The following is a 27,816-nucleotide window of genomic DNA, read 5'->3' on the forward strand; positions in this document are numbered from 1 at the left end:
CTGGTGGCCAAGACACACATGAAAAAGATGCTCAACATTACTAATTATTAGAGAAATGCAAATCAAAACTACAATGAGGTATCACCTCACACCAATCAGAATGACCATCATCAAAAAATCTACAAACGATAAATGGTGGAGAGGGTGCAGAGAAAATGAAACCCTCTTGCGCTGTTGGTGGGAATGTAAATTGATATGCCACTATGAAGAACAGTAATGTGCTGCTGCTGCTAAGTCACTTCAGTCGTGTCCGACTCTGTGCAACCCCGTAGACGACAGCCCACCAGGCTGCTCTGTCCCTGGGATTCTCTGGGCAAGAATATTGGAGTGGGGTGCCATTTCCTCCTCCAATGTATGCATGCATGCTAAGGTCACTTCAGTCATGTCTGACTCTATGGACAGCAGCCCACCAGGCTCCTCTGTCCACAGGATTCAGGATTCTGGAGAATACTGGAGCGAGTTGCCATTTCCTTCTCCCGAACAGTAATGTAGTTTCCTTAAAAAAGCTAAAAATAGAACTACCATATGACCCACTACCAATCCTACTGCTGGACATATAACTGAGAAAGCCATAATTGAAAAAGACGCATGTACCCCAGGGTTCACTGAAGCATTGTTTACGATAACCAGGATACGGAAACAACCTAAATTTCCATTGACAGATGAATGGATAAAGAAGATGTGATACATATATATATAATGGAATTTTAATCAACTGTAAAAAAGAATGAAATTGGGACATTTGTAGAGATGTGAATGGACCCACATAGAATATATCATACAATGTGAAATAAGTTAAAGGAAAACAAATATCATATAGTAACGCATATATGTGGAGTCTAGAGAAATGGTACTGATGAACCTATTTGCAGGGCAGAATAGAAATGCAGATGTAGAGAAGAACATGTGAACACAGTTGGGGAGGGGGAGAGTGGGATGCACTGAGAGATTAAGTTTGACATAAATACACCACCATGTGTAAAATGGATAGGTAGTGGGAACATGATGTATAGAACATCACAGCTTGGTGTTCTGTGATGACTTGGATGGTGGAATGTGAGGGGAGGAAGATCAAGAGGGAGGGTATATATGTATACAGATAGCTGTTTCACTTCATTGTACAGCAGAGATTAACACAACATTGGAAAGCAACTATACTTCAGTTAAAAAAGAAAGAATGAAATAATGCTATTTGCAGCAACACAGATGGACCTAGAGATTATCATACTAAGTGAGTGATATAAGTCAGAGAAAGACAAATCTCAATATCACTTATATGTAGAATCTAAAAAAATGATACAAATGAACATACTTATGAAACAGAAAGGAACTCACAGACATAGAAAAGAAACTTATGGTTTTCAAATGGGGTAGTTGTGGGGGGGATAGATTAGTAGTTTGAGATTAACTTTTACATACTATTATATATAAAATAAACTACAGGGATCTATAGTATAGCACAGGGAACTGTGCTCAATACCTTGTAATAACCAATAATGTAAAATAATCTGAAAAAGAAAAAATACATTTATATGTATCACTGAGTCATTTTGCTGTGCAAAATTATAGATTAACTATAATTCAACTTTTAAAAAGAGAGTGAAAGTGAAATTTGCTCAGTCCTGTCCAGCTCTTTGCAACCCCATGGACTGTAGCCTGTCAGACTCCTCTGTCCATGGAATTCTCTAAGCAAGAATAATGGAATGGGTTGCCATTCCCTTCTCCAGGGCATCTTCCTGACCCAGGGGTCAAACCCAGGTCTTCTGCATTGTAGTCAGATTCTTTACTGTCTGAGCCATCAGGGAAGCCCATAAAAGAGGGTAGTGGCATTTTAGCTTGCCCTGAGCATATCTCAACTTCTCAACTCAGCAGAAGCTTTGAAGACAATCAACTGCATCCCTGTTACAGGTACCTAATACTGGAGAAGAGCAGATCTTGTACTCAAAGAACCATAGTTGTTTTGACCTCTTGATGGTTCTCTGTAAGGTTACTTTTAAGAGTTTGTCCTTCTTTTGCCTAACTCAGAATTCTCCCAGAGCTGAGGAGGTTACCTGGGGATAATTGTCAAAACAATTTGAAGGCAAATGTATTAATTGATGATACCTGGTGCAAGGAGGGCATGGCAAGCCACTCCAGTATTCTTGCCTGGAGAATCCCCATGGACAGAGGAGCCTGGCAGGCTACAGTCCATGGGGTTGCGAAGAGTTGGACATGACTGAGGGACTAAGCACAGCACACAAGTACAAGGATATACAACTAGTATAAATAGTTGACTAATAAAAACTTGCAGGGAAAGGTTGAGGATTAAGATGCTTTGGGAAACAAAGGCTTTGAAAATCTTCCACATACTCTGAGAAATCTAGAAGGCCACATGTATCCCCAGGGATGGGCACATGATTATATAAGACCCAAGACAACCCTGGAGTCTTTTCCCTACCCGACCATCAGGCTTTTATGCAAGCAGGAAGTGAGAGCTAAGACAGTGTTGTAATCTGCCTGACTGTGTCTTGTTGGCTTGCCGCAACACAGTCACACAGCTCATCTGCAAATACTAGATTGGGACTTTTTGTTGTTATTATTTATGGTATTCAAAGAAATCTCTTGGGTCACTAGCTGATTCCTAAAATAATAGAACCAAGACTTTAGGGATCATAATGACAAAGGATATAAACTTTAGAATATTAGTTCAGAAAAGTCACTAAACAAATGTACAACAAGCAAAAACAAACCCTGAGAGAAAAGAGAATCTGATTTCCAAAGTTGCCACATTATAATGCTTAAAATATCTGCTTTTTTAATATGGCATTGATTTTTTTTGTGTGTAACTTTAAAGACTTTATTTTGTATTGGGGTATTCAAAAGCAGAGACATTACTTTGCCAACAAAGGTTCGTCTAGTCAAGGATATGGTTTTCCTTGTGGTCATGTATGGATGTGAGAGTTGGACTGTGAAGAAGGCTGAGTGCCGAAGAATTGATGCTTTTGAACTGTGGTGTTGGAGAAGACTCTTGAGAGTCCCTTGGACTGCAAGGAGATCCAACCAGTCCATTCTGAAGGAGATCAGCCCTGGGATTTCTTTGGAAGGAATGATGCTAAAGCTGAAACTCCAGTACTTTGGCCACCTCATGCGAAGAGTTGACTCATTGGAAAAGACTCTGATGCTGGGAGGGGTTGGGGGCAGGAGGAGAAGGGGACGGCAGAGGATGAGATGGCTGGATGGCATCACTGACTCAATGGACGTGAGTCTCAGTGAACTCCGGGAGTTGTTGATGGATAGGGAGGCCTGGCATGCTGCGATTCATGGGGTCGCAAAGAGTCGGACACGACTGAGCGACTGATCTGATCTGATAGCCAGTTAACAATGTGATGGTAGTTCAGGTGAACAGTGAAAGGACTCAGCCATACATATACATGTATCCATTCTCCCTAAAACCCCCCTTCCATCCAGACTGGCATGTAACATTGAGCAGAGTTCCATGTGCTATACAGTAGGTCTTTGTTGGTTATCCATTTTAAATACAGAAGTGTGTTCTTAAGGAAAAGTTGCAAAGAAAAAGAAAATTGGCCCATACTTTGTGGGGGAGGAATTAAGAGAAAGTGTCCTTGGGAAAGCCCAGACATTGGCCTTCCTAGATAAAGACTTTAAAAATTTTAAATGTACTCAAAGAGGTAAAGGAAACCATGTGAATGATATCTAACCGACTGGAAAAGGTTAGTAATGAGATTTAAAAAAATTTTAAGGAACTAATAAATTTTTTAGCTGTAAAGTACAAAAATTGAAATGAAAAATTATTTAAAGGGTTCATCAGGTTATCTGAGCAGGTAGAAGAAAGAATTGGTGACCTTGAAAACTATCAATTGAGATTATCCTTTTTATAGAAGAGAAAGAAAAAAGAATGGGTAAAAGTCAGAGACCTGTGGGACACAACCCAGCATACCAACATAAACATAAGGGGCATCCCAGAAGGAGAGTAGAAAGAGCAAAGGGCAGAGGACATTTGAAGAAATATATCTGAAAGTTTTCCAAATTTAATGAAGTATATGAATCTGCAGATCCAGGAAGTTCAACAAACTCAAAGTAGAAGAAATGCAGAGATCCACGTTATGACACATAATCAAACACTGGAAGATAATGACAAAGAAAATCTTAAAAAAGAAACAATTCTTCATATATAAAATATCTGCAGTAAAATAACAGCTTATTTCTATAGGAAAATATGGAGGTCAGAAGCTAGTAGGATAAACATATTCATTTTCCTGGTAGAAGAAAACAAATTGTCAACCAAGAATTCTATACTTGGCAAAATTTCAAAAATGAAGGAGAAATTCATATATTTTATGATAAACAAAAGCCAAGTGTTTGTCTCTAGTAGACCTGCACTTCAGGACGCTCTAAAGGAAAAATTCAGTCTGAGATTAAAAAAAAAAAAAGTAGATGGTAAGCTGAATACACACAAAGAAATAAAAAACACTATAGAAATAACTATTTAAGTCAGTGTAAAAGTAGTATTTTTGTAACTCCTCATTTTTCCCATTTGAATTAAAAGTGAACTGCACAAAATAATAATTATAAACCTATGTTTATGGGCACACACTGTATAAAGCTGTGATTTATAATTCTAGCATAAAGAATAAGTGCTATATTGTTGTTTAGTCGCTAAGTTGTGACTGGCTCTTTTGCGACCCCTAATGGACTATACTCCATCAGGCTCCTCTGTCCATTGGATTTCCCAGGCAGATATACTGAAGTGGATTACAATTTCCTTCTCCAAGGGATCTTCATGACCCAGGGATTGAACCCACATCTCTGCTTGGCTGGCATCTTCTTTACCACTGAGCCACCTTGGAAGCCAAATGCTATATAGGAACACTTTTGTATACTACTGAAACTAAGCTGATATTAATTCTAGCTAGATTGTTGTGAAAGAAGATGTTAATTATAATTCAGGTCACCTACGAAGAAAATAAGCAACTAAACTTATATATATGTACGTATATATGTGTGAAGAAATGAGAGTGGAATGAAGCTGGTACATTTAACACATGATAAAGCAGTAATGAAAGAAACGGGGGACAAAAGAGAGCATAGGTAAAATAGCAAAATGGCAGAAGTAAATCTGTCCTTATCAGTAATTATGTTAAATATAGTTGCATTAAAGACTCCAGAATCTGTTTGTAATGCAGGAAACTTGAGTTTGATCCCTGGGTCAGGAAGATTCCCTGGATAAGGGCGTGGCAGCACACTCCAGTGTTCTTTCCTGGGACTGAGGAGCCTGGCAGGCTAGAGTCCATGGGGTCACAAAGAGTCAGACACGCCTGAGTGACTCACACTTTCACTTAAAAGACTCCAGTGAAAGATACAGGTTGGCAGAATGAATTTTTTAAAAATGATTCAACTATATGCTATCTACAAGGGACTCACTTAATTTATAAGAACCCAGCTGGCTTAATGTGAAACGAAAGAAACAGATACTTCATGAGAAGAATAACCTCTGCAAGATAATGTATCTAAACTATATTAATATAATACAACATATACTTTAAGACCAAAATTGTACAATAAAGGAAGAAGGACATTTTTTGGTGATGAAAGAATGAATCCATAAAAAATATATAACAATTACAAACATATATGCATCTGAGAAAGCCACAAAATACATGAAGGGAAACCTGGCAGAATTGAGGGGAGAAATAGGCCGTTCACCAGTAATAGTTGGAGATTAAAGCAACTGAAACTCTATACTTTGCTGGTAGAAGTACAAATTGGAATGACCCATTTGATTAACATTTTGTAAATTAAGGTTAAGCAGGTGCTTGTCATATAGCTCAGCAATCCCACTTCTGTATTTATCTAAGAGAAATTAAGACATTTATCCATGCAGTAATTTGTCTACAAATGTTCATAGTAGTCCCAGATTGGAAAGTAAAATATCCAACTGGTAGTGGATAAACAAATTATGATATCCAGAGAATGGGACACTGTAAAGCAGTGGAAAGGAATAAACTAATAACATATTCAACATTATGAAAGACTCTCAAAAGATTTATTCTAAATGAATTAATTCAGACACAAGAGAGTATGTATGATTGTACTGATTTCCTGATACTTTATGATATATTCATAAAGCTTTAGGGGTAGAAAGTAGACAGCTGGTTGCTAGGAACGAAAGGGTACGGGAAGGGGAAAGAGACTTACTGCAAAAAAAAAACCTAAGAAAACTTTGTGAGTGGTAGAAATGCTTTACATCATGATTGTGGTTTCATTTATATTGGTAGGCCCAATTGTGAAAACTCATCAAATTATAGGTTTAAAACTTGAAGTATTTATTGTATGTAAATTATACCTCAATAAAACTGACCCAAGAATGAAAAAAATTATAAAGACAAAAAATGAACATTGTGAAACCAAAGCGTAGGGTTGGGGCAGAAAATATCTGAGGTAACGAGATTTTTTTTTGGAGTAAGAAAAAATGGAAATAAACTATTTGACATTTGTGACAGTGAGAAAATGAAACTTATGGGGATATAGTCAAAAAATTACTCAGAATGAAGTTTTAACCTTAAGTTACTTTATCAGTTGAAGTAGAAATGATCTAAACAACTCAAGGATTAGAACAATATTCTAATTTCTCCTTCCTGGAAAATGGTACGGATTTATTTATTTTTATTTAACAAATACACATATGGTACTTATAATGTACTATATCTTTATAAAGATGGAAACAAGTTAAATAGAAGTTGATAAGATCTAATTCTTTGAGCATATTGGTAACAAAAGAGCCTATGAAAAGGCTAGCCAAAAAAATGGAGTGGATAAATATCCCACATTATGGCTGAGAAAAAGTATAATCATGATAACAAGGAGACTAAAAGTGAGGAAATGTAGTATACAACATGACACTAATAAATTTAAAACATTAATAAAGTGAGTCATTATCTTAAAAAGTAAATAATGAGAATTTAATTATAATAGAGTATTCAGTCTTAGCTCTCATTATTCCCATATTTTAATCTTTTGCTCCAAGCAAAGGGATCTGTACACAGTTCCCTCAGCATAACTTGTGTTTCCCTCTGTGTCTTCATTATTGCTCACTTCTCTCTCCTGTTAATGGTGTTTTCTTTTCGTGTATTCAGATACTACCTATCTTTCAAGCAGGTACACTTTCCATTTCCTTGAGGAAACTCCCCCTAGCATCTTAGGTGGTAATGAGCACTTGTGACAGTTTGCATCTGTTACCTACTCAGCTTTGCAGAATTATGTGCCTTTTAATGCTGTTTCTTCCTCTTCCTTGTGGAGAATAAATATCTTGAATAGTTCCACTATGTATATACCTCATCCCTGCTGTATATAACTCTTATTATCCCCCATATTCTAGTTTAGTTTATACAGAATATGAACTCTGGAAATAAATATTTAATTGATTGTTAAAAGTGAATCAAAACAAGATTCAAGTTAGGGAAAAGTGCTTAACTACTATTTCAGGTAGAGTTAGGATATCTTTGTTTGGTATTATAATTTTCTAGTTAAGTGTGCACAAATGGGAGAATGTATTCAGTCTTTTCCACTTGAAGCCTCAGATGAAGAAATGTTTTGATATAATGGACAACTTCTTAAGCCTCAATTTCTTTTCTGTAAAATGAGGAAAGGACGTATTTTTTAAGACTTCACAAGACAGTATATAGCTTCTGGCATATGTGCTTAGAATGCATCAAACCCTACATAATTTTTCCCACCTTCATATGAGGTCACAATGGCAAGTACAGTGTGGATATTTCCCCATTTTGATATGCATTAATATTTTTGGCTGAGAGCAGTGAGCACATTGAGAGCATCCCTGGCTCAGGTGGTAAAAAATCTGCCAGCAACACAAGAGACTTGAGTTCGATCCCTGGATTGGGAAGATCCCCTGGAGAAGGGAATGGCAACCCACTCTAGCATTCTTGCCTGGAGATGGACAGAGGAGCCTGATGGGCTACAGTCCATGGGGTTGCAGAGTTGGACATGACAGAGTGACTAACACTCACTTTCAGTGAGTGCATGATAAAGAATCTGCCTGCAATGCAGAAGACCCAGGTTCAGTCCCTGGATCAGGAAGATCCCCTGGAGAAGGGAATGGAAACCTGCTCTAGTATTCTTGCCTGGGAAATCCTGTGTGCAGAGAAGCCTGGCAGGCTGTAGTACATAGGGTTGCCAAGAGTTGGACACGACTGAGTGATTAACACTTTTACTTGCAATGTGCACATGTAGTTTGAAACATACATAATTTAATGTTTAATTCTAATTTAGTTATTTCTTCATTCCCAAGCATAACCTATGGTAGATTGATTTTTTCTCTCATTAGGCCTGGTGTAATTTGCATCTTTCAGGTTTTTATGAAGCAGTTTTTTTGTTTTTTTTTTTTCACCAGTCATCGCTGTCTGGATTGGTGTACATTGTGATTAGTTCTTTCACAGGTCACTGATTAGAGGCTAGAACCCTTTGGATGAATGGTCAAAATTTAAATTTTGACCTCTGAAAAGAGAAATTGAAAAATTAAATCATTGTTAATATATTGTAAAAGTAACATTTGCTGATTGTTGACCTATTGATGGCTCTTAAGTGCTGGAACACGCAAGCTGAAGCTTAGTTGAACAATGACAGAGAAGTGTTATTAGATTTTTGCAGACTTTTGGCATTTAGTCAGTATAAACAACAAAGGCAGAACAAAATAAATCTTTGAGTATCTGGTCATCATTTCCACTGCCTTTTAAAATTACTTCTAGACTTCAATGACTATTCTTTACACAGAAGCACTGTACGAAAAAGAACTTACCATGATGGTGTGGTCACTCACCTAGAGCCAGACATCCTGGAGTGTGAAGTCAAGTGGGTCTCAGGAAGCAATACCTATCTGCCACTCTTTCCATTGTTTCTCTATCTATTTGCCATGAAGTGATGGGACTGGATGCCATGATCTTTGTTTTTTGAATGCTGAGTTTTAAGACAGCTTTTTCACTCTCCTCTTTCATCTTCATCAAGAGGCTCTTTAGCTCCTCTTTGCTTTCTGCCCTTAGGGTGGTATCACCTGCATATGCTAACAAAGATAGCAGAGGTGATAGAAGTCCAGCTGAGTTATTTAAAATCCTAAAAGATGGTGCTGTGAAAGTGTTGCACTCAATATTTCAGCAAACTTGGAAAACGCAGCAATGGCCACAGGACTGAAAAGGTCAGTTTTTATTCCAAACCCAAAGAAGGGCAGTGCCAAAGAATGTTCAAACTACCACACAATTGCACTCATTTCACCTGCTAGTAAGGTAATGTTTAGAATCAATCTGGCTAGGCTTCAGCAGTACGTGAATTGAAAAATTCCAGATGTACAAGCTGGGTTTAGAAAAGGCAGAGGAACCAGACATCAAATTGCGAACATCTGTTGGATCATAGAAAAAGCAAGGGAACTCAAAAAACACATCTACTTCTGCTTCATTGACCCTCTAAAGCCTTTGACTGTGTGGATCACAACAAACTGGAAAATTCTGAAAGAGATGGGAATACCTGTCTTACCTGTCTCCTGAGAAACCTGTATGCAGGTCAAGAATCAACAGTTAGAACAGGACCTGGAACAACAAACAGATTCACAATTGGGAAAGGAGTGCATCAAGGCTGCATATTGTCACCCTGCTTATTTAACTTTATGCAGACACATCATGCAAAATGCTGGACTGGATGAATCACAAGCTAGAATCAAGAGTGCCAGGAGAAATATCTACAACCTCACATATGCAGGTGATACCACCCTAAGGGCAGAAAGCAAAGAGGAGCTAAAGAGCCTCTTGATGAAGATGAAAGAGGAGAGTGAAAAAGCTGTCTTAAAACTCAGCATTCAAAAAACAAAGATCATGGCATCCAGTCCCATCACTTCATGGCAAATAGATAGAGAAACAATGGAAAGAGTGGCAGATTTTATTTTCTTGGGCTCCAAAAATTACTGTGGACAGTGACTACAGCCTCAGAATGAAAAGACACTTGCTCCTTGGTAGAAAAACTATATCAAACCTAGATGGCATATCAAAAATCAGAGACATCACTGTGCCAACAAAGGTCCATATAGTCAAAGCTATGGTTTTTCCGGTAGTCATGTACAGATGTGAAAGTTGGACCAGAAAGAAGGCTGAGCACAGAAGAATTGATGTTTTCGAATTGTGGTGTTAGAGAAGACTCTTGAGAGTCCCCTGGACTTCAAGGAAATCAAACCAGTCAATCTTGAAGGAAATCAACCCTAAATATTCATTGGAAGGACTGTTGCTGAAGCTCCAATATTTTGGCCACCTGATGCAAAGAGCCAACTCTTTGGAAAAGACCTTCATGCTGGGAAAGATTGAGGGCAGAAGGAAAAGGGGGCATCAGAGGATGAGATGGTTGGATGGCATCACCAACTCAATGGACATGTGTTTTTGCAAACTCTGGGAGATGGTGAAGGACAGGGAAGTCTTGCGTGCTGCAGTCCATGGGGTCACAAAGAGTTGGACAGGACTTAGCAGCTGAACAACAACAGTAATTTTGCATTGAATACCTCTTGAGGTACATTGATATTCAGCCATCTCAACCACCTTGTAGAAACTTAATATGGTTTCAAGTTTAATTATGATTTTCATATTTTTGAAAAATAACCACCATTCTGTACCAAGTCCCTAACTCAGAAATGTTTTTATGATTTTCTATCCTGTGAGGAAATATGCATTTTTCAATCTTTTTGGATTGCATTTATAGTATTGTAAAGAAGCAGTGTCAGAAATGTAATTGTTAAAATTCAGCATAGTAATATTCTTAATACTGGGAGGGGAAAAACATAGCCAAAGTTTTATTTTGGTATAAAAATTAGCAACAAAATAGCTAACAGTGATAAAACTCTTTTCTCTCCAGGGCCAAGGAATATGAGAGTTTACTGGAAGCAAAAAATTCTGGTTTGGACTCACCCTATAAAGCAAAGTGAGTATTTTAGCCTACATTTTATTTATTTGTCTCTTTAGTCTCTGCCTATAACAAAAGTTTACCTGAACCATTATTGTTTGCTTGTGGTCATAGACTTTTGTATCCGATGCCTAGGATTTTATTCTTCTAACACCATATATCCAACTGAGGACGATTTTGCCAGGGGTCATTTGTGTGCATCTGCGGATATGTGATAATATTTTTGTTATCACAGATTGGAAAAACTGGTGCAGCTGCTGTCAAGTGAATAGAGGCCAGGGATGCCATTACACTTTTTTTGGTGCGTGAGATAGTCCTCCACAGCAAAGGAGTATCTCATTCAAAACATCGGTAGTGCTGAGGTAGAGAAACCCTATTTGAACAAAGCAAGTTTTGCCAAGGCTGTACTGATTCTTACTTTGAGGAGATCTCGTTCAGGATTATTGCCGGGGCCACTTGACAGAAATTAAAAGACGCTTACTCCTTGGAAGCAAAGTTATGACCAACCTAGATAGCATATTCAAAAGCAGAGACATTACTTTGCCAACAAAGGTCCGTCTAGTCAAGGCTATGGTTTTTCCTGTGGTCAGGTATGGATGTGAGATTTGGACTGTGAAGAAGGCTGAGCGCCGAAGAATTGATGCTTTTGAACTGTGGTGTTGGAGAAGACTCTTGAGAGTCCCTTGGACTGCAAGGAGATCCAACCAGTCCATTCTAAAGGAGATCAGTCCTGGGTGTTCTTTGGAAGGAATGATGCTAAAGCTGAAACTCCAGTACTTTGGCCACCTCATGCAAAGAGTTGACTCATTGGAAAAGACTCTGATGCTGGGAGGGATTGGGGGCAGGAGGAAAAGGGGACGACAGAGGATGAGATGGCTGGATGGCATCACTGACTCAATGGACATGAGTTTGAGTGAACTCCAGGAGTTGGTGATGGACAGGGAGACCTGGCGTGCTGCAATTCATGGGGTCGCAAAGAGTCAGACACGACTAAGCGACTGAACTTAACTGAACTGATTGGGTGTAAGTGTAATTACTAGGTGTACTAGCTAAGGAAACAAAAACATGGTCATTTTATTTGTCTCAAATAGACTGTCAATAGTGGGGCAGCGAGAGAAGGGCACTCATATAATACTGCTGTTGGGAGTGCAGATCGGTATAGTCTTACAGAAAGGCCATGTGAATCTGGAGCTTAGGATGTCCAGTTTGGTTTTCTTTTACTTTTAAGATCTTTTATTCATTATATATACACGATTAAGTTCCAGTACTTAAAGTTTTATTTTTTAATTATAGTTGATTTACAATGTTATGTTAGTTTCTGATGTACAGAAAAGTAATCCAGTTATACGTACATTGTTTTCAGATTATTTTCCATTATAGTTTATTAAAAGATACTGAATGTAGTTCCCTGTGCTGTACAGCAGGACATTATTGTTTATTTTATATGGTTTGCTGGTCCCAAACTCATCTGATTTATCCCCCTGCTACTTTGGACGTCCACTTTAGACTTCATACTGTCCAGTGAAATAATGAAAAATATGTGCAAATATTTATATACAAAGATAACTATTTTTGTTACTTTCAATAGTGAGAAACTCAAGAAACAACTTACATGCCACAGATGGAGGAATATCTATAAGCAGTTGTTAACTGCTTACAAGTTGTTAACTGCTAACAAGGGATATAAAAAAATGACTCACAAAAGTTAAAAAACAAATTGTACTCTTGGATAGAAGACAAAGTATAGTAAATTCTCTTTAAATTATCCTACAAATATGTGATTTCAATAAAATAACAACCTTCTTAAAGCTAGAGATAGAAGCATTTTAAAGAACATATAGAAAAATAAAATTTCCAGGAAAACAATTTTTAAAGAGGAGAAATGAAGTAGGATTCAGCTAACAGGTGGTTAAAATAGTTTTGCATTGGCATGTAAATAGTAATACAAATTAACAGACTCGGTTTTTAAAAACAATCTAGAAATCAATCCAAAATTTGAGGAAATTTAATATATGACAGAGTATAGTGTTGGCAGAGATGGCCAGAAGTTGCTGAGCCATTCCTGAAGGCATGGCCCTTTGCAATATAACTTTGCCACCTCTCCATCAACGGGTGGAGTCTTATTAACCTTACTCTTGAATTTGGCCTTTTGACTTGTTCTGATCCCTAGTCTACTGCAGAAGCAGTATGTGACTTTGAGCCTTAGCTTCAGAAGTCTTGAAGCTTTTGCTCACAACTTTGCTTTCTTGTTCCCCTCTGACTGCCATGTAAGGAAGCTTGGGTCAGCCTCCTTGATGACGGATTACTTGGTCATGGTGAATAATCCTTTTAATATGCTGTTGAATTTATTCGACTTGTTCTGTTGAGGGTTTTTGCATCAGTGTTTTTGCATAGTGTTCATCAGTGATAGGGGATATCAGGCCAGATTAGGCCTCTGCTTGTGATGTCTCATTGGCCAAGGCAAGTCATTTTGTCAAGTACTTAGTCACTGTATAAGGAGACTAGTAAGTCATGGCTAGCAAGATATACTTCAGTGGGGGACCTTTAATGTAATAGTCTGTTCTACAGCTTTCCCTGGATTCTCCTCTTACTTGACTAACTGCTCTTCTTCATTACCTGTTGCCTCATTGTTTCTTGTCTCTGAGCTCTGACATTAGCATGCCTTTGTTCTGAGAGTTCAGGTAGAGGATTATTCTCTTAGTAATCGCATTTATTTTCATGACTTCAAACAACTAGTATCCGGATGGACTTTAAATTCTTGTCTCCAATCCAGACCTGTCCCCAGAACTCCAGAATACAATATCCAGCTTTCATGTTAGCATTTCAACTTGGATGTCTCTCTGTTCACTTGAATGCCTCAGGTGAACATGTGTCAAGGTAAACTCCTGAAATTTCTTTCCAAAACTTACCCCTCCTATTTTTGTTTATCTTAAGAAATGGCAGAAAATCTTAATCCTTACATTAAGTCATCTAAAACTTTAGAGTCATCCTTTTTCTCAAAAAGCTTAATTACTGTAACTGATTGAAATAGGTAACCAAAAAGGAGATGAAAAGACATGTCTCCTTATAAAATTATTCTATTTAATAAATGAAAACGACTTTCTCCAGTTTCCCTTCCCCCTTCCAGAAAAAGTCAGTCCTATTATTGTTAGATGAGAGCACCACCAAGCAGCCATCTGCATTGGCTGGATGACTGGATCAGCGAGGGCAGAGTGGTGGCTGTCAGAGCCTGAGTGGACCAAAGAGGGGTGGCCAGATGTGAAGGTCCAGAGCTGAGCAGAGCCTCCATGTAGGGTAGGACACCATGGCCTGGTGTCGGGAATCAGAGCCAAGTGAAGAGGGCATATCCATGGAATGTCATCCTTGCCCAGTCTGTCAGGGGAGCCTTGTAAAGGCTGTGAAACCCATGCCTGGGTGAGAAGAGCAGAGGAGACTGGTGTGGGGAGTCAGAGCCAAGCAGGTAGATAATAGTGTACATAAACAAGGATGGGTGATATGTTAGGGCGGTTGTTCCCATAAGTAAATATATTAAGGATGTTGGAAGACATATTGCTCACTGTTAGAGAAGAGAGTTAAAAAGTATACTCAAGGAGAATAGAGAATCCTGCAGTGATGAATTGGAATTTTAGATATCAGTTTTAACTTGTATTTTCCAACATATATGTAGAAATAAATATAGATGTAAAGTGTAGGGATACACACACACACATGACCTTGGAACAATGCAGAGTGGGGTTTAGAGGTACTCACCTTCTGAGCAGTCAAAAATCTGCCTATAACTTTTACAGTCAGCCCTTCCCCTCTGAGGTTTTACATTCATGAATTCAACCAACCATGAATCCTGTGGTACACACAGAGTGTAAAAAATCTGTATAAATGGACCTATACGGTTCAAAGCCCTGTTGCTCAGGCATCATCTTTTTGTATATATAATTATGTATATTTTATATTTATTTATATAAAATAATGTACACACATTTTCTAGATCTTTCCACTATGGGTGAGGGCCTGGGAACAGCAGCACCTTGATAGCATTGAGCACATCTAGTATTAAGTGGAGGATGACATAGTTCCCTGAAAGGGTAGGTGGGTTCTTTATTCACAAGAAAGGATGCTGGAGGCAACAATGAAAGATGTTCCATATGGGAGGCAGTATATGCACACTGGCTTTTTTCATCTTATATGAGGATTTCTTAAACTCTTACATTTAGAAATACAGGCTTAGGCATATAATTTAAAAATGGAAGGGGAACCTGTAGCCTTAAATTTAAACTATGTACCTCTCAAATAGAGAAGGTTTAAAAGAAAAAATGGAAGTTAATATATTTATGTCTTCTTGCCCACCACACTAAAGAACAGGACCCAGTGTCCCTTCTTACACTTACAAATCTTCCCAATGGTCCTAATGAACCTCCCAAAACTTTACTGTGATAAAAGTTAGGGCTCCTTACAGAGGAGCCCTTACCATTTACCAGTAACAGATTTGAACTGAGAATTGTTAAAATGTGTTCAAATTTTGAGAAGAAAATATCTGACCTTAAAAAATTCTCCACAAAGCCATTTACCTGTCAGATACTTCTCATGTTCTGGGCTAGGAATTATGAAGCCTTTAGTTTTTCTTTTCATGCTAGAAAAATTATCTGCCAGAATTTACACAAATAGCAATTTCTGTATTAAAAAACTGCACCCTCTAAACAGCTCCTGTTCTTGCCCTGTAAGGAAACTATAACTTTCAGGAATTGAGTCCTGTGACATTCAATCATTATTTATAGTATGAATCAAAATCGAATGCTTTTCTTCTTGAGAGGAGCTATGTTATTTGTGGTACTTGGTGGAGGCCAGGAATGAAGCAGAGGTTTAGCTCATGTTACCACAGCATCCCCTTCATTTGGCATTCTTCCTTGAAGGGTAGGTTCATATGAGTCCCAGATTTGATTTACCTCAGGGCGAAATATAAGCCTCTTGTATTCTGTGAGTTAAAATGGTCCTTGTGCCTCTCTAAATACCCCTGGTTTTCAGTGGAATGTGAGCATTCTTGTAAGAGTACTACTAGATTCATATGCATCTGTTGCTATGGCTGGATATTTAGTTACATGGTGTGCAGGCTTTATTCAGCCAAGAGCTGAAGTGGCTACTTATCTGTCACACAATGGAGTTTGCTGCCAATATTCGTCCACATGATAAGGTCAGTTACTTTAATCGGATGGGACTCTAGCCCACATTCGATTAGGAGGAAAAGGACTATGTTGCTCTTAGTCTATTTTTGTGTTTTTTATATTCTCGAAATGTTAGATTGAGACTTTCTGTCAGCAAGTAGTAATAAGAGTTGATTATTTATTGATTATTTAGTCAATGTCTACTTTAGTGAATGGTGTTAGGTACATTATATTAATTATGTCTAATCTTCAGAAGCTCTGAAGAAAAAAGTATATGTATATATAATCTCCACTTTTAAGTTGAAGAAATTGAGACTGAGTATTTAAATAACCTCCCCACAGTTTACATAAAGCCAGAATTTAAGTATAGGTATTTCTGATTTTAGAGTTTGCATTCATTCTGTGACTTACCAAAGTAAACCCCGTATGGATAGCTTAGATTTAAATGAGTGCACACGCGCCTTTTAGAGCTGCGGTTGCTATTGTATTCTTTGAGGAATTAAAGATTTTTACATAAGTAGATGAAATTGTGTTCTAGGATATTATTCATTTATGAATAAAATTTTCTTATTAAATTGACTAATATTGTGTGGAGATAAAGCATGACATCTGAAGATGAAAGGCATAGGTTCCTAGTTCCAATAGTGTATTTACTAGCCATGCAGCCTTGGGAAAGTCACCTCATCTTCCTAAGCACTAACATTCAAACAGGGATGGATAATGTTTTTCAGAGGACAAATGAGATCATGTACATGAAAGTATATTGTAATATAGAGATTATGGATACTTTAAGACTGGTATAAAAAAGAAATTTCTTCTTAGGCCATATATCAGTGCTTCTAGAGTGTACTTATATAACGGTGCTGTGGATAAGATGGTGAATGGTTCGACAGCAGCCCTCTCTCATAAGGTTCATATTGTGCTTCTGCACTGTTCAGTATGATAGCTTCTAGCCACATGTGGCTGTTTAAATTATCAAAATTAAGTTAAGTTAGTTCTTCGTACCGAAGCTCCTTCACTCTAGGGAATGTGAGCCACAACTGCTGAGTTGAGTGAGTGTCCTCCACTCGCTGCCACTAGAGGAAGCCTGCACGCAGCAACAAAGACCCTGTACAACCAAAAACAAATGAAATAAAATGGTTACTTTTTTTTTAAGTCCTGCACTCATAGTAACTGTCTTTCAAGGACACAATAGGTACATTTGGCCAGCAGCCACCGGGTTGTACATAATAGGGATGGAACATTGCCATCATTACCAAAAATCCTGTTGTCAATCTCTGTGTGAGAGAGACTTGTGATAGTGACTTGAAGGAATAGATCAGAGAAAGCAGTGTTTGAGCTAGGAACTTAGGGAAGAGTAGGATTTTTCTGGAGGTGGAGGAAGTGTTTCAGAAGGAATGAATAAAGAGCATTCGCAAAGACACTGAAGCAGGGAAAGTAGGGTTTAGATCCAGAAAGACCTCATGCATATAGAGCCAGTGTGGTAAGATTAGCTCTGCTGCTGCTGCTGCTGCTGCTAAGTCGCTTCAGTCATGTCCGACTCTGTGGGACCCCACAGACGGCAACCCACTAGGCTCCCCCGTCCCCGGGATTCTCCAGGCAGGAACACTGGAGTGGGTTGCCATTTCCTTCTCCAATGCATGAAAGTGAAAAGTGAAAGGGAAGTCGCTCAGTCATGTCCGACTGTTCGCAACCCCATGGACTGCAGCCTCCCAGGCTCCTCCGTCCATGGGATTTTCCAGGCAAGAGTACTGGAGTGGGTTGCCATTGCCTTCCCCGAAGATTAGCCCTACATGGGAGGAATCAGTCTTCCTTGATTGTAATAGGAGAAATAAAGGAGAGTGTGGGTGAAATGCTCAGATGCTTATAAATTTTTGGCAGAAAGTGAGGATTTCCTTGTTCCAGTAGCTTCCATTTTCTCTATGAAATGTAAAATCTTCTTATATGAAAGCAAGAGGGTAAAGGAAAAGAGTGGAATTATGAGGAGATGGAGCAATATATGAAGAAGTCTTCGTGGAAGAGTGTGAAAGTGAGCAGACTTGGACAAACTTATTAGTAAGTTTCTGAAGCCATAGTCATACCAATCTTTTGTATGGTATGAGTTTTTCTCAGTATCAGAAATGGAAACGGCTGGCAGATGTTCACTAATCCAGCTGAATTAATGTTTGCAAGACAGCTAGAGGGATGCCTGGCCCACTAAACAGACGTTGGTGATTGTTACCATAACTGGGGGTTAGCTGTAGGAGTAACAGAACAACAGAGAGGGAATGTACCACACATTTACAAGGAAGTGATTATAATGAAGGCCAATGGAATCAGTCATAGATTAAAATGGAAGTAGGGTAACGGCAATGGCATATAGGAGGAAAGTGGAGAGATCTGGGATGGTGTCTGGTGAGTGTCTGTTGGTAGGATGCTCAGGCGAATAACAGGATAGGAGAAGAACATTGCTCAAAGAATGAGGTCTGTGAAACAGAAGAAGCAAGGGCTTTAAAGAAACATTAATGCAGTCCACTTACTAAAGTGCGTGCTAAGTCACTTCATTAGTGTCTATAGTGTCTAACTCTTTGCGACCCCATGGACTGTAGCCTACCAGGCTCCTCTGTCCATGGGATTTTCCAGGCAAAAATACTGGAATGGTTTGTATGCCTCCTCCAAGGGATCTTCCCTACCCAGGATCGAACCCATATCTCTTATGTCTCCTGCATTGGCAGGTGGGCTCTTCACCACTAGAGCCACCTGGGAAGCCCCAGGTGTGTTATATGTTATTCTTGGTGAAAAGCAAATAAAAGCAAATGCTCTGTTGTCTAAATGACATCAGCAGTGGCAGGAAATCCCCAAATTGCTTATAAACTGGAACATGGGGAATTTGACATTCTGAGAATGTCAAATTCATATGTCAGTGCTTATAATTAACTTAAAGATTTACATCAAAATATGAAGACCTGCTCAGGCTCCTCTCCTCATTTTCTCTGGCATCATACTCTGACCTTTCCCCATCATCAGGTCTGTTCTAGTGTAAGAGTAATGCAGAAACTGATGGCAGCAACTGCTCCAGCTGATCCTGTGGATGGACGGTACTGTCCTCTAGGTCTGTTTTGTGTCACAAAGGCTAGATTGGTGTTTGTGAATAGAGAGTAATACCGGCCTTAGGAATGGTTTGTTTTTCTTTTCCTTAAGTACTCTATGAAGCAGTTTCTAATATAATAATGAACGTAACTTTTGTTTAAAAGTGTTCTGGAAAATGAAATATTGTACTCTAATTCATTCATGTCATTCTTCTCTTTTATTTTGTATCCAAGGCTTCAGCGGTTAGCCAAAGATCTTCTAAAACAGCTGCAAGTACAAGACAGTGGCTCATGGGCAAACAATAAGGTTTCAGCTTTAGATCGGACCCTTGGTGAGGTCGCCAGAATATTGGAGAAAGAGGTATGTAACTCATCTCTGGCCCCTGGCCGTAATCTTTATGTTTCTTTCTTATTATGACGGGCCTTGGGACTACAAGGCAAACTCTAAGTATATGTGTTTCTTCGGTGTTTCCAAAAGCCAGTCAACCATTGGTGGATATTTTTTTCTTTTTGTTCTTATGATATTGAAATTGTTTTTAGTTGTGTTAACTGAAGTCCTCTATGGCAAAAATACATTCTTTACATTGTAGTTTTCTCAGTCATATTTTTCCTAACATGGCGTTCTATTTTAAATAGAATCAGAGTAATAAAGATATACAGTTTTATGGCAGAAAATATAAGACTTTGAATTATAAAGCTCATAAATCACAGATTTTCACAAAACACCAGTTTCCTTCCTGTTCCCAATAGAAGATGTGATAGTTTTCTTTAATGACTTACAGTCATTAAATGTTTCTGTGACAGTTTAAAAAATCCTTAATGGTTTTAAAAGTATTTATTATTCACTATAGAAAATTTTAAAGGAACAAAGAAGAAATAAAACTCCCTGTAATATCCAATATTGACATTTTATTGTGTTTTTTCTAATATTTTACTGTACATTTTTACAGTATTTTGTCTTGCTAATTTTATCATAAATATTTTATCATGTCTTATAAATTCTTTTTAACTGAATGAACACATCACAATTTATATAATTTATATCACTTAGGTGGTTTCTAATTTTTTTATTTAAGGTGATGTTCATCTTTATTAGCTGCAATTTTTGTTTTCTTGGTTTAAACTGGATTGTGTTATATTTTATATATATGAAAGAATGTAGTAATAAAAATTACATAAATGCAGTGGGTTATGATCTCACGACCAACCCAAGGACTAAGTTGATCCCAGTATATTTATTATTTATAGTTCCCACTGGATTCCTTCCTCACCCTATCCCCCTGCCTCTGCTCCCTTTCAGGAAATACTGTATAGAATTAAAGGGGTATCCTTTCTTTGTTTTATAAAAATAGTATTATTGATTTATCACATAAATGTATATTTAATTAATATATTATTTTGTTTTGCTTGTATTTGGCCTTTATAAAATATTATACTTCAGACTTCTTGATTTTTTTCAGTCAAAATTAAGGCTCTTAAGTTTTATTTAAGCTCATAAATGTAGCTATTTTTCATTTATTTTCTCTGTCGTACAGTGAGTACTACATTGTGTTAGTACTATAGTTTTTTATATCATTCTTCTGACAATCGATGTTCATTTTCAGGATTTGATATGTGTGTGTGTGTGTGTGTGTGTGTAGATGGGGGTGATTGGAGAGAGGGAGAGAGGTAAGGGGCCATGCTGCTCAAACAGTTTCTGTATTAGAACAATTCAAGAAGAATTTCTCTAAAGCAGGGAAGGAGCCTCAGACTTTAGTCTGCATCAGAATCACCTAGAGGACTTGTTAAAACACCTTGGGTTTCTGATTCAGTAGATCTGGAGTGGGTCCCAAGAATTTGTATTTCCAGTAAGTTCCCAAGTGACATTGATGCTGCTGGTCCAAGGACTGTACTTTGAGAGCGTGCTCTATTCTAGGCGGTATGCCTCAGGGGCAGAATTACTGGGTTTTCACTCATGTGAATAACCGACTTTACAAGACAGCGCTCAGCTCCACTTTGGCATCAAACAACAGTCCTCTTTAGGAGCCGAAAGCAGCATACTCACTGTGGCATGACAGCAGAGCTGCATGGAGTCGGCACTTTTGTGTGACACGTCCTTTCAAAGTATGAGAGTTCAGAAGCTGGTAGTTGTCCGGCATGTACTGGATGGAATGTTTAGAGGTTTTATATGCCTTGGGGAAATCTCTAATTATTTTAAAATTAGCAGATACTGATTATTTTCTTTTTGTTTTTGAAAAAGGGTACTTATACTTTGAAATAAAAGGCACTGCTTGAAGATACTACCATGTAAACTTTATCCTACGAATATTGTTTTAGATTGAAGTAGTCACAGAATTTTTTAGTAAAAAGTAAAATGATCTGTGTAAGAAAGGTATTCAGTATGAAAATCTAAGTAAAGTTACTTCATTCACAAAGAGGCAATTTACCAGAATACCACTGATTCCTTATAATTTGAGGGAGAAAAATGTTGTCTGGCTCCCAGTCTAAATGGTCTGTGTCAGGAACCTTGCTGTAAAACTGTCCTCAGAGTATACACTGCAGGACCACCTAAGAGTCTAAACTTACCTACAATAAGATCCTTTTGCAACTTTTAGAACTAAAATCCTTTTTACTTTGCCAAGACAGACACACTTTATGTGAAATCCTGTTCATAGAGTTATATTGACATTTCAGTGTAATTCAGCTGATGGTATTTATGATTTCAGTCTAGGAATTATAAATAACCATTCCTTTTTGTTTGGAAAACTGCCTGGAGTAACAAAATCATTAGCGTCAAAGCCAAGTACCCAGTGAAGAATTTGAAGACGGCCTAGAAGTGACAGGGGTGGGACTGGTGGAACTTGGGCAGGCACTCACTGAGGATGGTGAGAGATTAATCTTGAGGCCTTTGTCCTCTTGGTTTAAACTTCAACACGCTGATGCTTTCTGTTACTGCTTTGGCACAGTTTCCCTTAGATAATTTTTCTGAAGTTCTGAGAACTGTTTTAGGGCTAACAGGTTAAAAGTGTGAAGCCCACAAGTGCTCCTGTCTCAAAAGAGATTTGGAGACTAAGGAGATCTGGGTATTTTAGTACTTACTGTGTAACTCACGTTCCTTCTGGCTTCTTAGGTTCTCTGATTCCATTCAGGAATAAAACATTTGTAAGCTTTGTTGTGTGCATTATGCTTTTTAACAAACTGCGCCACAAACCGCTGCTCAAAGTATGGAATCTAATAGGAGAATCCACCAAAGTCTACACCCTGACATAATCATGAACTGTCTCACCTGCCCTCAGAGATTACAAAGAAAGTGCCTCAGCATAGTACAGAAGGTATGGCCATAATCCAACCCGGGAATAGATTTGCAGTCCAAATTCACATCACCCATACTATTTTAGATGTTGAATTGAGTGTAAAGTAGTCCCAGATTGATTAGTAGCATCCCCTAGGAACCTGGCAGAAAGAAATGCAAATCCTAATTGGAAGAAGACACCTTTCTCCTAGGCCTCAAGGCATTTCTGTGAAGTAATTTTATGAGAACAAGTGGCCACAGTCAAAACACAATCACAAAAGTAGATAAGTCATTATGAGTAAGCTCAAGCAGAAAGCAGAACTGCAAGACTTTGTAAATACCAGTCATAGATCATAAAACTCTGTGTTTTATGTGTTAGGAAATAAAAGGCAGGATTGAAAATATCTACAGTTATGGACCTAACAATAGTGACACAGGAGGGAATTCAGAATAGTCCTCTCACTGATGACAGTTAATAAAGCTAAACAGACTATAAGCTGGTTCCGAACTGCTAATAGAGTAGTAAAGAATTACTGGTCCAAGATCTAGGAACATGGCATTTTGGGGTTGGGTATAGTTGGTGATCCACAAAAGGTGGATGAGAAGTTTGAGTAATACTTTTAATAATATTACAGAACTGGTGGAGGAGAAACATTAGCATCTAGGACTGTCAGTGCTAACACGGTGGCAAAAAGTCCATGTTTTGGGTTGAGACTTTAAAGGACTGAACTAAGAGAGAGGGTAAACAGAAGGTGTGCCAGTCACTGCACACACTGCAGCTACGGTCAGACCATCTGGGTGGCTGGGAAAGTCCTGATCATTGAAAAAAAAAAAGACAGGAAAGTGATCTGGAATTGCTAATACCTACAGGTACCTAACCAAAGCAAATAGAAAATCTACTCTGAAGGAAGATATTATAATAATCAACTTAAGCCTCGAATTATTTCAATAAAGTGATTTTAAAATATATTTTTGGATTCATTTTAATATTTGGCAAAACTAATACAATTATGTAAAGTTTAAAAAAAATAAATAAAATAAAAAAATAAATAAATAAAATATATTTTCTGGCAGAGAAAGATAGTTAAGCATATAAAAGGCAAGACAACATGGATAAAAATCAATAGAAAGAAACAAATAGGGACTCTAGAACTATGCTTACTGTGTTCAAGGATATAAGTATTCATTTTTTAAAAAAAGTACAGCACATTTGAAAGAAAATAGAAATTTGAGAACTGAATCTTTTTGTAATTAAAATTACAAAAACTGTAGATGAAATAACAGAATAAACCAACTGGAGAGAGAATTTGTGTACTGTAAGATAGGTCATAGGAAAGAATCCTGACTGAAGCATGGAGAGAAGATATGGAAAATACAGAGAAGAGTGTAAGAGGCATATAACATATAGTGAAAATACCTAATATATGTATAGTTATTCAGAAGGAGAGAAGTAGAAACATTATTTGAAGTAATTATCATTTAGAACTTTCTAAAACTTATAGATCAATCCACAGATTCATGAAACCAAATAAAATTCAAGCAGGGTAAATTAAAAAGAAATCCACAGTCCACAGACATCATAGTAAAATTGAAGAAAATCATAGTGCAAGCCAATCTCATTCATGAACTTGGATTCAAATTTCCTAAGCAAATTTTGGCAAACCAAATCATGCAATGTGTTAAACGAATAATATGTAACAACAAAGTTAGATTTATTCAAGATATGCAAGTTTAGATTATTGTTGGAAAATCAGTCATAGCTTATATTAATGGAAGAAAAAGATCATCTCAAAAGATGCAGTTAAAAAGCATTTGATAAAGGCATCACCAAAGCAATTCATGATGGTAAACCAGGAACAGAATGGAATTTCCCTTTTTTTTTTTAAATTTTATTTTATTTTTAAACTTTACATAATTGTATTAGTTTTGCCAAATATCAAAATGAATCCGCCACAGGTATACATGTGTTCCCCATCCTGAACCCTCCTAATCTAACAATTTGTATCTGCCCAAAAAAAGCATAGCTGATATCATAAACTATTGAACAAGTTTAACAAAGTCACTAGATGGAAGGAGAGAATATAAAATTGTATTATGAAGTCATCAAAAGAATTAAGCATGTAAGAGTAAATCTGTCATGTTCATAGATTAGATTTTTTTTGTATCTCTTATTTAAAGCTGCAGAAATTAAGATGGTGTGCTGTTGGAGCAAAGATGGAGAAAAAGAAAAATATGAACAGTCTTATTCTAATGTATATGCTTGATGCATGGCATGTGAGGGATTTGTTTATGTATATATGGAAAAAGGAGGTGGGGTGAATCATTAGGAGAAAGTATGGTCTATTTTGTGAATGATGCTATGGTGATTAAATATCCTTATTTTTAAAAACTGAAACTTGACCTTAACTCACATCATAAATAAAAAATTCTAGATTGACCTAAATGTAAATAAAAAAATAAAATTAGGAAATAACAGAAGAATGTCTTTTTGACTTTGGGGTTTTGCCTAGACAAGAAAAGTACAAAAAAGACATTAACCATAAAGGGAAATGTTGATAAATTTGCATTAAAATAGGAACTTTTATTCATCAAGAGACTCCAGGGAAAGAAAAGAATAAAAAAGAAACAGAATGGGAGAAGACATTTGTATGTACAACTCACAAAGAAGGGTATCCAGAGCATATAAGGAATTCCTACAAGTTAATAAGGAAAGAAAAACCCCAACAACAACCCAATAGGAAAATGGTCAAGAGAATGGCATTCCAAAAGGAGAAATTTAAATAGCCAATAAATAAATGCAAAGATAGTCAGTCTCTTTCAGAGAAGGCAATGGCACCCCACTCCAGTACTCTTGCCTGGAAAATCCCATGGACGGAGGAGCCTGGTAGGCTGCAGTCCATGGGGTCTCGAAGAGTCGGACATGACTGAGTGACTTCACTTTCACTTTTCACTTTCATGCACCGGAGAAGGAAATGGCACCCCACTCCAGTACTCTTGCCTGGAGAATCCCAGGGACGGGGGAGCCTGGTGGGCTGCCGTCTATGGGATCTCACAGAGTCGGACACGACTGAAGTGACTTAGCAGCAGCAGCAGCTGTCAGTCTCTTTAATAATCATGAAAATCTAAATTAAAAATTTGGAATTATACTGTGAGTCACCCATCAGAATGGTAAAAAATTAAACACGGAAAATACCAAATATCAACAAAGATCTAGAGCAGCGGGGATGCTTATATGCTGTTTGTGATAAGTTAGTGCTACTACTTTATTTTTTTAATTTTTATTGAAGTGTGGTTCATATACAACATTGTTTAGTTTCAGGTATACAGCAAAGTGAATTGGTTATATGTATACATATATCCACTCTTTTCCTATGTAGGTCATTACACAGTATTGAATAGAGTTCCCTATGCAATACAATAGGTATTTCATTTCAGTTCAGTTCAGTCGCTCAGTCTTGTCCGACTCTTTGCGACCCCATGAATCGCAGCACACAGGCCTCCCTGTCCATCACCAACTCCCGGAGTTCACCCAGACTCACATCTATCGACTCAGTGATGCCATCCAGCCATCTCATCCTCTATCGTTCCCTTCTCCTCCTGCCTCCAATCCCTCCCAGCCTCAGAGTATTTTCCAATTAGTCAACTCTTCCCATGAGGTGGCCAAAATACTGGAGTTTCAGCTTTAGCATCATTCCTTCCAAAGAAATCCCAGGGCTGATCTCCTTCAGAATGGACTGGTTGAATCTCCTCGCAGTCCAAGGGACTCTGAAGAGTCTTCTCCAACACCACAGTTCAAAAGCATCAATTCTTCAGCGCTTAGCTTTCTTCACAGTCGCAACTCTCACATCCTTACATGACCACTGGAAAAACCATAGCCTTGACTAGATGGACCTTTGTTGGCAAAGTAATGTCTCTGCTTTTCAATATGCTATCTAGGTTGGTCATAACTTTTCTTCCAAGGAGCAAGCGTCTTTTTTTTTTTTTAATTTTTTAAAATATAAATTTCTTTATTTTAATTGGAGGCTAATTACTTTATAATATTGTATTGGTTTTGCCATACATCAACATGAATCCGCCAGGGGTATACATGTGTTCCCCATCCCGAACCCCCCTCTCTCCTCCCTCCCTGTACCATCCCTCTAGGTCATCCCAGTGCACCAGCCCCAAGCATCCAGTATCATGCATTGAACCTGGACTGGTGATTCATTTCATATATGATGTTATACATGTTTCAATGCCATTCTCCCAAATCATCCCATCCTCTCCCTCTCCCACAGAGTCCAAAAGACTATTCTACACATTTGTGTCTCTTTTGCTGTCTTGCATACAGGGTTATCGTTACCATCTTTCTAAATTCCATATATATGCATTAGTATACTGTATTGGTGTTTTTCTTTCTGCCTTACTTCACTCTGTATAATAGGCTCCAGTTTCATCCACCTCATTAGAACTGATTCAAATGTATTCTTTTTAATGGCTGAGTAATACTCCATTGTGTATATGTACCACAGCTTTCTTATCCATTCATCTGCTGATGGACATCTAGGTTGCTTCCATGTCCTGGCTACTATAAACAGTGCTGCGATGAACATTGGGGTACACGTGTCTCTTTCCCTTCTGGTTTCCTCAGTGTGTATGCCCAGCAGTGGGATTGCTGGGTCATAAGGCAGTTCCATTTCCAGTTTTTTAAGGAATCTCCACATTGTTCTCCATAGTGGCTGTACTAGTTTGCATTCCCACCAACAGTGTAAGAGGGTTCCCTTTTCTCCACACCCTCTCCAGCATTTATTGCTTGTAGACTTTTGGATCGCAGCCATTCTGACTGGCATGAAATGGTACCTCTTTGTGGGTTTGATTTGCATTTCTCTGTTAATGAGTGATGTTGAGCATCTTTTCATGTGTTTGTTAGCCATCTGTATGTCTTCTTTGGAGAAATGTCTATTTAGTTCTTTGGCCCAATTTCATGGCTGCAGTCACCATCTGCAGTGATTTTGGAGCCCCAAAAAATAAAGGTTCTAGTTACCTATTTTATGAATAGTAGTGTGTATATGTCAATCCCAATCTCCCAATTTATCCGTCCTCCTCTTTTCCCACTTGGTTACCTTAGGTTTGTTTTCTATATCTGTAACTCTATTTCTGTTTTGTAAATAAGTTCATTTGTACCATTTTTTTCTAATTCCACATAAGTGGTATCTTACGATATTTGTCCTTCTGTATCTGACTTATTTCCCTCTGTACAACTTTCACTCCGTACAACAATCACTAGGTCCATCCATGTTGCTGCAAATGGCATTATTTTGTTCTTATTCGTGACTGCCTAATATTCTGTTGTATGTATGTATGTGTGTGTGTGTATGTATGTGTGTATATATAT

The 27,816-nt window shown here is 37.8% G+C and overlaps 1 protein-coding gene across 7 annotated transcripts in view; it reads left to right on the forward strand.

Moving 5' to 3' along the window:
* The window catches only part of SCAPER (S-phase cyclin A associated protein in the ER), a 414,652-nt gene that overhangs the window by 177,542 nt on the left and 209,294 nt on the right, over nucleotides 1–27,816 (forward strand). For all 7 annotated transcript variants that reach the window (XM_044933045.2, XM_025271386.3, XM_025271383.3 and 4 more), the window contains 2 exons: nucleotides 10,900–10,965; nucleotides 19,406–19,532. In XM_044933045.2, coding sequence (XP_044788980.1) covers nucleotides 10,900–10,965; nucleotides 19,406–19,532 — 193 coding nt within the window. The remainder of the gene's footprint in view (nucleotides 1–10,899; nucleotides 10,966–19,405; nucleotides 19,533–27,816) is intronic.

The sequence above is a fragment of the Bubalus bubalis genome, chromosome 20, assembly GCF_019923935.1.
Source record: "Bubalus bubalis isolate 160015118507 breed Murrah chromosome 20, NDDB_SH_1, whole genome shotgun sequence".
In the NCBI taxonomy this organism is placed as follows: Eukaryota; Metazoa; Chordata; class Mammalia; order Artiodactyla; family Bovidae; genus Bubalus; species Bubalus bubalis.